The following is a 10715-nucleotide window of genomic DNA, read 5'->3' as shown; positions in this document are numbered from 1 at the left end:
AAATAAAACAGGATATATAAAGAATCAAGAATCAAAATGGCGTTAGACTTCACAGCAGCAATTGGAAGCTAAAAAGCGATTGAATGATGCCTTCAAAAGTATTCAAAAGTATTCAAAATGATTTCCAATTGAGAATTCTATACTTAGCCAAAATACTAATAAAGCATGAAACTAGAATAAAGATGTTTTTATACAAGAATGATCTCAAAACATTGACTTTTCATACACCAATAAGGAAACTACAGGACTGTGTGCTCCACCAAAATGAGAGTAAACCAAGAAAAAGGAAGATAGAGGAAACAAGAGTAAAATAAAAGGAATGCCTGAGATGAAGAGGAAGGAAGATGCATTGACCCAGAATCCATAGGGGAGCAGACCAGGGGGCTCTGGGAGAAATTTGTTCAGGAAATCAAAATGTTAAGAATACATGCACACCAAAGGAAACCATAAACAAGACGAAAACACAATCCTCAGAATGGGAGAAAATATTTACAAATGAAGCAACTGACAAAGGATTAACAAAATATACAAGCAGCTCATGCAGCTCAATATCAAAAAAACAAACAACCCAATCCAAAAATGGGCAGACCTAAATAGACATTTCACCAAAGAAGACATACAGATGGTCAACAAACACATGAAAAAATGCTCAACATCACTAATTATTAGAGAAATGCAAATCAAAACTACAATGAGGTATCACCTCACACCAGTCAGAATGGGCATCATCACAAAATCTACAAACAATAAATGCTGGAGAAGGTGTGGAGAAAAGGGCACCCTCCTACACTGTTGGTGAGAATGTAAATTGGTACAGCCACTATGGAGAACAGAATGGAGATTCCTTAAAAAACTAAAAATAGAACTACCATATGACCCAGCAATCCCACTCCTGGGCGTATACCCAGAGAAAACCATAATTCAAAAAGACACATGCACCCCGATGTCCATTGCAGCACTATTTACAGTAGCCAGGACAGGGAAGCAACCTAAATGCCCATCAACAGAGGAATGGATAAAGATGGGGTACACATATACAAAGGAATATTACTCAGCCATAAAAAGGAACAAAATTGGGTCATTTGTAGAGACATGGATGGACCTAGAGACTGTCATACAGAAGGAAGTAAGTCAGAAAGAGAAAAACAAATATCATATATTAACGTATATATGTGGAATCTGAAAAAAAATGGTACAGACGATCTTATTTACAGAAATAGAGACACAGACGTAGAGAACAAACATATGGATACCAAGGGAGAAGGGGGCGGTGGGATGAATTGGGAGATTGGGATTGACATATATACACTACTATGCATAAAATAGATAACTAATGAGAACCTACTGTATAGGACAGGGAACTCTACTCAATGCTCTGTGGTGACCTAAATGAGAAGGAAATCCAAAAATAGAGGGGATATGTGTATATGTATAGCTGATTCACTTTGCTGTACAGTATAAACTAACACAATATTGTAAAGCAACTACAGTAAAAAGTTTTTAAAAATACATGAACATTTGGGAGGGAGGTAGAGACAAATGGTGAAGAATTAGAGTTAAATTAGTCACAAGTACACTAAAAATTAAGCATCATAAAATGAGCCTTAATTCAAAGAAAAACAAAAAGCCTTGCAGAAAAAGTAAAGTAATCGCAGCTGATTACCTGGCTTAGCTGAGAATTACACATGCACATCATAATAATGCTCTAAGCAAAATTACAGTTTTGAGAGGAGAGATAAGAAAGGGTGCACAGGGCTTCCCTGGTGGCGCAGTGGTTGAGAATCCGCCTGCTGATGCAGGGGACGCGGGTTCATGCCCCAGCCCGGGAAGATCCCACATGCAGCGGAGCGGCTGGGCCCGTGAGCCATGGCCACTGAGCCTGCGCATCCGGAGCCTGTGCTCCGCAACGGGAGAGGCCACAACAGTGAGAGGCCCACGTACTGCAAAAAAAAAAAAAAAAAAAAGAAAGGGTGCACATATGTGGTGGGAACAGGGGAGAAAGAGAACTACATCTTCATCTTTTATAGCATGAAATACTAGATAATTCCTTAAAGAGAAACACCAAAAAGCAGCAATTCAGTGAAGTCATTTAGAAACATGAAGGTAGATAAGATACCAAAACAATCAGCCCAAAACAGAAACTGGTTGCCTCTGTAGTGAAGAAAATAGGGAAGGGGACAGGGGACCGCTTCCTTTTTAAATAATCCTTGTAGAACTATTTGACTTTTTAAACACCGTGCACAGGTAAATGATAAAGCTCAAATCTTTAAAATTAGAGAACTTAGGAACTGGAGGAAAAAAACAGATGAGAAAAGAGCAGAGCAAGCATAAAGTATTCATTATTTTGTTTTTAGCTTGTAAATCATTCCCATCTTAAACTCGGGATAGAGAGCCATCTCCTATCTTTATTCCCATTGCTTTCTATGGTTTGTTTCCCTTCCCAAGTGAAGCACTGAGAGGAATAAAGATTATTTGGTATATGTATGTATGTATGTAGGTACTGATTGCCGCCCTGCAGCTTGCGGGATCTTAGTTTCCCCAACCAGAGATGGAACGCACGCCCTTGGCGGGTGAAAGCGCCGAGTCCCAGCTACTGGATGGCCAGGGAATTCCCTATTTGGCCATTCTTTAACTTCTGGCTAGAATATTGGCAAGCACACATGATTACTCCATTATCTGCAACCCTGGAGGCTAGGGAGAGCACAGATGTTAGAAATGTTCAGATAATTCCCAGGGATTATATTAGTTAATATTTCTAAACAACTCTTTTATTTATTCTTGTTACAGAGATATAGGCAAAAGGTGTGCCTTTTTTAAACTCAAAAAAATTTCTTAAAGGCTTCAGAAGGAAGCTTAAATCCTGGATTTCCCTCGTATATTCTGTATTGGAATCATAGGTAATTCTTTCTAAATTGACTCCTTATATATCATCATGTCTGTCACCAAATGGGATAAGAGAAACCTGGGGCAGAATGGGGCTGGGACAGGTAAGGGGGAGAAAAAGGAGCTTTCCTGATAAAGCATCCTCAACGACACTTTCTGACTCCTATTTCATCCAGGGCTGTCTTGTCCTCTCAGTCCACATGGGAGGTCAGTGACAAAGAGAAATTAAGATGAAATTATAAAAAAAATAAAATTCCTTGGAAAGAGACATAATATCCCCTTTGTAATGACAGTGAAGGCACACAAGACTAATACTCATCTTTTAGGTACTATATTGCTACAGTTGATGTCCTCTGAAGTTTGGTATCAATGAACAAACTGCTACGTTCAGATGTATATTGTAATTCATCATCTTTCTCTAGCACTTTTCATCCAAGATATCACAGTATATACTTTTATAACTGTTATCTCACATCCCCTCCCCATCCTTAACTGATTTATAGGGTACTCTCCTCATATTTTGGATGCCAAGTAAGAGAAATAATGTAATCATTAGCTAATGTAAGATTAGAATTGAAGTCTCTAAGCCATCTAGCCAGTGGCAATGATGCCAGATCAGATGTGGTTCCACAATATTATAAAGAGAGTAATAAGAGAGAGCTCACAGAATTATTATAAATGAAATCATGGAGGGACGGTTACCTAGTGTACACACCAGGAATTCTGAGAGGGAAGGAGAAACGTGTCTTTAGGAGGTGGGATTAAAATCAGAAAATACAACAGGGAGAATCTGACTGAAGAGAAAACATGAGGGTCATTTCAAATTTTCATCTCACTTCTGAATATTTAGCGGAATTATCTCTGACCTCTGCATGTATTAATTCTGTAACTCTCCAAATTAATAGCCTGTATTATGACATTGGGCAAGTCAGTCCCTGACTCTCAGTTGCTTTGTCTGTAATTAAAGGGGATTAAGCCAAAAATTTTAGAAAAGTGGGGGGATTTGAAGTAGCTTAGACATCATCTAGCTCATCCTACAAGAGGATACACGAACCTCTTCTAAAACATCCCGGCGCTATATGTTAAATGCATCCTATGATCATTCACAACATATATTAACGTAGTAAACGTCTGTAGTTAAGAAAAAAAATAAAACGTAAGCATAATATAGGGATTGGCATAAATTATAATAGTATAACTTTATTTTATGCCTTATTCAAATAAAACATCATTTTCAACGAAAAAAAAAGAAAAAAAAAACATCCCAGCAAGTGGTTATTCAACTGTGGCTTGGATGAAAACAGGGCTAAGGGATTCAGTACCTCCTAGGAATGTCAATTTAAGTTTCAGATTGCTCTTAATTAGAAGGTTTTCCATAAATTGATCTAAGAATTTGCTAGGTAATTTCCAGCTAATTAAAAAAATTTTTACATCCAAAATTGCTATGCAAAATCCTCTCCTTGACATAATACAATGACAATAGCCCCACTGCCACCTTTATCACAATATGAATTAGTGGTAAGCTATGATAATTAAAATTGGCTTCTAGTCTTAATTCTGCCACTGTCTATTTGACATTGGCCAGACATTCATTATATCTAGATCTTAATGTCTTCATTTATAAAATAAAGGGCTTAGATTTTTGTCAAATGTCTCTTCTAACACTGACAATCCCTTCCTGACTATAACTCTGTCCTCAGCTCAGTGGGATATCACCTTGTTTTCATTTACTTTCTAGAATGAGGTTTTGGGACTTCTTTAATGAATAAAGTTAAAATCCTTTTCTTCTTTTTCTTGTTTCCGTTAACTCTTCTAATTGTGATAGGTCTATTTATTTATTTATTTATTTAAATTTATTTTGTTGATTTCTAGCTATCTTTTTTGGGGGGGCCAGGCCACGTGGCATGTGGGATCTTATTTATTTATTTATTTATTTTTGTCTGAGTTGGGTCTTCATTGCTGCATGAAGGCTTTCTCCAGTTGCAGCGAGCAAGGGCCACCCTTCGTTGTGGTGCGCAGGCTTCTCACTTCAGTGTCTACCCCTGTTGTGGAGCACAGGCTCTAGGCGCGCGGGCTTCAGTAGTTGTGGCTTGCGGGCTCTAGAGCACAGGCTCAGTAGTTGTGGCACACGGGCTTAGTTGCTCGGCGGCATGTGGGATCTTCCCAGACCAGGGATCGAACCTGTGTTCCCTGCATTGGCAGGCGGATCCTTAACCACTGTGCCACCACGGAAGTCCTGGTCTATTTACTTAGAGTATATGAAGAAAAATCTTATTCTTAGTAAGATGACAAATAATTTTAAATGTTTTGCCTTCCAGCTTCTGATCAAATTTTGCTAGTGAAAAGTGCTTAGCGTTTTGTGGACTTAGCCTGTTCTATTGACGGACAACACAGTACCCGGCCTATAGAAATTGCTCAAATATTGTTCCAAAATCTGCTTGCCTGGAACCATCCATTGGTTCTGGTTCTGCCCTCTCTAGCAGGACAGACTAGAAATACCCTCCCGATACATAATTGCTCTGTAGCCACTGAAATACAGCTAACACAGCCAATCTCCTCTCCCAACCCTCTCTAAAGCCTTGGTTCTCCAAGCTGAAAAGCTCACACTCCCCTGTTTCCTATACCTTTTACTATCTAGGTTCTTGTATTCATTCCTGGATGAATTTTAGGATGTCAATATCCTCTTTAAAATGTGCTGCCAAGAATATAACATAAATATATTTCATTATTTTTGCACACACACTGAGCCCAATTCAAGAAGACCAGGGAGTCACTGCTTCAACTAAGTATGTTTATTGCACGATTCTCTCAGCAGAAGAAAGCATTCTGCTTGCTCTGTGCCTTCACACCTCTTTATCTCTAGTTATCAAATCCATCGACAAAAGCCAGTTCTCTGTCTTCTGAAGTGGTGTCATGGATTCCAATTAATCATTTCTTAGTGCCACTATCAGCTAATACTGGGCTGAATGACGTGTTGTCGATTTCTTGTGTTCTTATGTCATGTGAGTAGAAATATTATCGAGTCCCTCTCTGAGACGCTATGAAATGAAGTGCATCAGAAACAGCACTGAGAACAAATACCGAACAAATTATTTACTACATGTGGGATTACATGTAGGATGACTTGTCCACCTTGGCTATTTTAAGATGGTTTTGTCCCTTCAGAATCAGACCTATGTATGTCTTTCTTTACTTTAATACATCATATTGAACATGGTTTTGTCAGATCTTCACCACCAATTGAAACTGAGTTGAGGCAAAAGCCTGGGTAATTCAGACAAAATATCTTTTCGGCCTATGGAGGCTTTGATCAGTATTGAAGGCCAAAACCAAAAAGTGCTATCATGTTACATTAAATTGAGACTAAATTGTGTCTACCCTCTACTATCATCACTACCTCCCTGTGTATTAAAAAAGAAAGAAAGAAAGAAAGGAAGGAAGGAAGAAAGAAAGGGAAAAGAAAAGAAAAACTAGGAGAATTTTGCTATTGAATCGTTGGCCGCCAATTTCAAGGAATACTGTCTGATGAGAAAATGGTGCCACCGTCAGTGTGGCTGGTGCTGCGTATCTGAGCTCTTCCCTTCCTATCTATTCAGGAATAGCCACAGAGGGAGACAAGGACTAGGCAGAATGAGCATCTTTTTGTGTTTGATGCTCGTAAATGAAAGACACAGCCATTCCCTGAGCCCCAGGATTCATCCTGCCTCTGATCAAGCAGAGTTGTGCCTATGCTAACGGTGTTTCCTCTTTACCTGCCTTTTCAAGACAGAGAGTCTTAAAATGTAGCTAATCTGCTACTCTGAGACCTAGAATAAGCCCTGCCATCTCCTTGTGAAGACAAGAGAAGAAAGAAAGAAATGCCTGGTGCTTTGGGGTTTGTGTTAACAAACATCTAATTTAATTGTTTTTATTTCTCCCAAAACATAGTATTTCTACTCACTTCAAAGATTCTCCCCCAAAATCCCTTTTAGTAGTTGTTCTTCCTGGGATTAGAAGTATTTCAGATGTTCCCCTTGCGTAACAGTATCCACTTTCTCTCCCAGGTTACTAGGAACATTCTTATTCACAAATTGCTTTCTTTCTATAACCAAGTCTTTCATAAAGCATTTGCCCAAAATCCCTGCTTTAAAACAGTACTGTCATTATCTGAACAGGGAGAAAGAGGAGAAATCTGAACCTAGACTTGCTTTTGTAGCACGTCTACACAATCTAAATAAATACAAGAGGTGTCCTTACAAAGTGTTAGAAGCAAAATGCCAACCATGTTACCAGAAGAAAGCAAAGTGTTTTGGGCAAAGAAGTGATCAAGGAGTCAGAAGGGATATTTTCTGTCCTGCTCTGGCTCTTAGCTAGTCCTGATTTCATGGGTAAATCCTTCCATCTCGCCAAGCCTCTATTTCCTTATCTATGAAGAGAAAACTAATCCTTGCCGTGACTCACAGATTGTTGACTGACAGCACTTGGGCAAAACCCAAATAGTATATACAATGCTTGTGTTTTTAAAGCAATAGCTTTGCCTCCTAAATGGTGCAGACTGGATAAAGTTCTCACTCGGACGATTATCTTTGCTTAAGTTAATGTTTCCCCAAACAAGCCTACTGGAAAAAATAAATAAATAAATCTGCTGCTACATTCATAGAATCATAGAACTTTGACCCAGAAGGATCTTTAGCATTCATCCTCTTATTAGAGAAATAAGGAACGGAAAAGTGTAATTAAATGTAACCCAAGCTCACACCTCTGTAATTTTCATAATTACTATTAGTCATTAGAACCCAAGAGTCAGTACTCTACCTAGCCACAGACACCCTTTTCCAGCCTTCCTGGTCTCTTTTACCTGAATACACAACCAGGGCGAAAGGAAGATGGGAAACTGAGGTCGCCTCTGGCACGGCTGCTATATTTGATAAGTGTACTGGGTATGTAGTGGCGTCACACAATTCATTACCATAATTTCACACTCCTAATATCAAGACATCTCTGTCCTCTCAGCACTTCAGAGTCAAAAAATACTATTTGCAGAAACCTTTTTCACGTAGGTGGAACTCTAGACTATTAAACGATTAAAAACAGAAAAATCGGCGACGGGGAGACGGGAATCTGTTAAGGAAAAGTTATTAGCCCCGCTCATTCCTGCGGGCAACAGGAAACAGCCCGGGGCGGAGGGGAAGGAGCGTGCGCGTAGGAGGTCGCGGTAACAAACGGTTCCCGGAAACTCGTGTCTGTTCCCAGTTTTGCCCGGCGAGCCCTTTATTATCTAAAGAGAGTGCAAACCCGGGAAAAGAATAGGAGACCTCCCAGGGGGAAAGGGAGGGGGCAACGCGCAGGGCCAATAGGACACCGGCCGCACCTCAAGGGTCCCCAAACAGGTGCACGCCTGTGAGGGGATGCGTATTCCCCTTTAGGTTTCATTTCGCTAAAACTCCGAGTTCCCTAAAATGCAATGAGAATGAGCACTTCCACACACAACCCGAGGAACACTCGCTTTTAAAATATCAGTAACCGGTGGGACATTGAAGAGTTGCTGGACAGGCGCGCAACAAGGTCGGGAAGCAAAATTGCTCGGTGGGTTTGCTCTGCCCAAGTGTCTCCACTCGCGTGAGCGCCGCTCAGAACGGAGGCGGAGGGAGAGTGAACCAGAGTAAAGAGCGCGGGTGCCTGGGGGACCACAGGCTCAAAAACGGTTCCTGGGTGCAGAACCACGAGCTCTTGAGGGGAACTGTGACGCTAGAGGATGGAAGCGCCGCCCTGAGAAGGAGGGAGTCGCCTTAGTATTAGTTAGAGATTGGTGGGGGGGCGAGTGGGAGGTTAGTGACGGGTGGCGCGCGAGTCTGTCCGGGAGTGAATGTGTTAAGGATCAGGTCCGGATCCGGATCCCCGCAGAGCGGAGGGCCCAGACACCCGGTCCCTTACCTGCAGCCCATCGGTCTGCCCAAGGAAGGGCAAGGGGTCCGGTGGAGAGCCTGGCCAACGGAGCGGGGACAGGTGGCTGAGGGGCGAGGGCCGAGGGGTCTGCAGTCGCGGCGGGGAAGAGGTCCCCCACCGAATTAGGGAGCCAAGAGCCCGTGCTCCCGTTTACGCTGCCGAAGACGCGGGGCGAGCGGAAGAGCCAAGCAGGCGCACACTCGCCCCCGCACGGGCGCTGAGAGCTGGCGGTCGGGCGGGGGAGGGGGGTCGGGAGGCCGCGCAGCGCAGGCCCAGCAGGTGTTGGAGGGTTAACAGGTGCGTCGTGTTTATCTTCCCGGAGCCGATGTCCATGGCCCGCCCCTCTGCGTCCTCCCCGCCTTCCCCAGCCCTGCGGCTCAGAGCACGTGCGGCCCTGAGCCCAGCTCCCCCTCGTCCCCAATGTCCACCTCGTCCTCCGGCTCGGTCAGCACGAAGGGACCCGTGGGCAGGCCCAGCCGAGCCTCGGCGGGTGCGGCCTTGGGGCCATGGGGGCTGCCCTCAGGGCTCTCGGGCCCATCAGGTGCTTTGGGCTCGTCTTGACTTTTCCTCAGCTGCTTTTTATGCTTCATCCGCCGATTCTGGAACCACGTTTTCACCTGATTCCGGGGAGAAACAAAGAAAATAACGTCATTCCTTCAGACCCATGGTTACTGAGCTAAGACAAAAGCGATTGCTGGAGTTTAAGAAAGTAGACCGCAATCCACTGATGAATTATCCAGAAGTTGTGACGACAGTCCCAACCTTGGGTTAAATCACACCTGAACGGCTCCCAAGTTATTGTCTTAGCTTGAATGAGAATCAAACATCCTAGCTCTCAGAAGTACTTGTCCTGAAATAACGATGAGGCTGAAAATGGTGTGTTTTGTAAATACTAATACTGCTATTAATTAGAATTTCTAATAGTAAGTGCTGCGTGGATAAGTTTCCTCTCTGTTCAGAATACGTTCCTCTGACTGTGACATCTAAATACCGGGTCCAGCAAGACTGCTGGACAGCAAGATGAGAAGCAGACTTGCTGCTTCTCATCAGAGAGAAAAATCACTGGGGCCTGGCAGGGCTCTGATTTCACAGCAAGTTGGGTTTCCAGGTACAGAGAATAGGAAAGGGAGTGGAGCGAGGTATTTTGAGGTTGCAGGTGAATAGCATCTGGTAGAAGATGAAAACAGGTCTTCCACTCAGGACAGGGCAATAGAAAGGAGGCTTATATTAGTGTGTGTGTGTGTGTGTGTGTGCGTGTGCCTGTCTGTCTGTGTTTATGCTGGGGAGGGGTGGCTATGAAGACTAGCGGCTGTGAGAGAGCTTAAAGAAGAAAAAAAAATCTTGTGTGGGCTTCTCTCGGGTCAAGAACCCTCTTATCTCTTACCGATTTACGTGTGACCCGGGTTACTGCCCTGATCAGAAATGGGTAGGGAGGCACAGAAATGCTAGTTCGCAAGCGGGGAGTGAGCATCAGAATCACTCGAGGGGTTTTTCCTCCGTGTCCAGAACCCGCTCGAGAGATTTTGCTTCGGTGAGTCGACAAGAGATTGGAGGTGTCGGTACTTTTACTACGGGTCTTCGGAGAAGCCTAGAATAAAGGGGAGCGGGGTCGTTGCACTCAAGAACTCCGCGGCCGGTCCAGAGGCGTTAGGAGTCGGGGGGAGAGGAGCGAGCGGAGATGGGGCCTCCCCCTCCTCCGGCCCACCTGCGTCTCGGACAGGCTGAGGGCCGTGGCCAGCTCCACCCGCTCGGGCGTGGACAGGTAGCGCTGGATCTCGAATCTCTTCTCCAGGCCGGAGAGCTGCGAGTCCGAGAAAACCGTGCGAGCTTTGCGGCGGCGGCAGTGCTTCCCCGGCAGCTCTGGGTGCTGGGGGTGCGGGAACAGCGCCGGGACAGGCACCCCTGCG

The 10715-nt window shown here is 43.6% G+C and overlaps 1 protein-coding gene across 1 annotated transcript in view; it reads right to left on the bottom strand.

The window, feature by feature from the left end:
• Positions 1-9185: 9185 nt before the first annotated feature.
• The window catches only part of BSX (brain specific homeobox), a 4144-nt gene continuing 2614 nt past the window's right edge, over positions 9186-10715 (bottom strand). The window contains exons 2-3 of the mRNA XM_007457038.1: positions 10514-10710; positions 9186-9425 (exon numbers count right to left, since the gene is read on the bottom strand). Of these exons, the coding sequence (XP_007457100.1) occupies positions 9186-9425; positions 10514-10710 (437 nt within the window). The remainder of the gene's footprint in view (positions 9426-10513; positions 10711-10715) is intronic.

Source organism: Lipotes vexillifer, unplaced genomic scaffold, assembly GCF_000442215.2.
Source record: "Lipotes vexillifer unplaced genomic scaffold, Lipotes_vexillifer_v1.1 scaffold986, whole genome shotgun sequence".
Taxonomy (NCBI): Eukaryota; Metazoa; Chordata; class Mammalia; order Artiodactyla; family Lipotidae; genus Lipotes; species Lipotes vexillifer.
The sequence above is the reverse complement of the archived record's forward strand: the minus strand, read 5'-3'. Positions and strand labels throughout refer to the sequence as shown.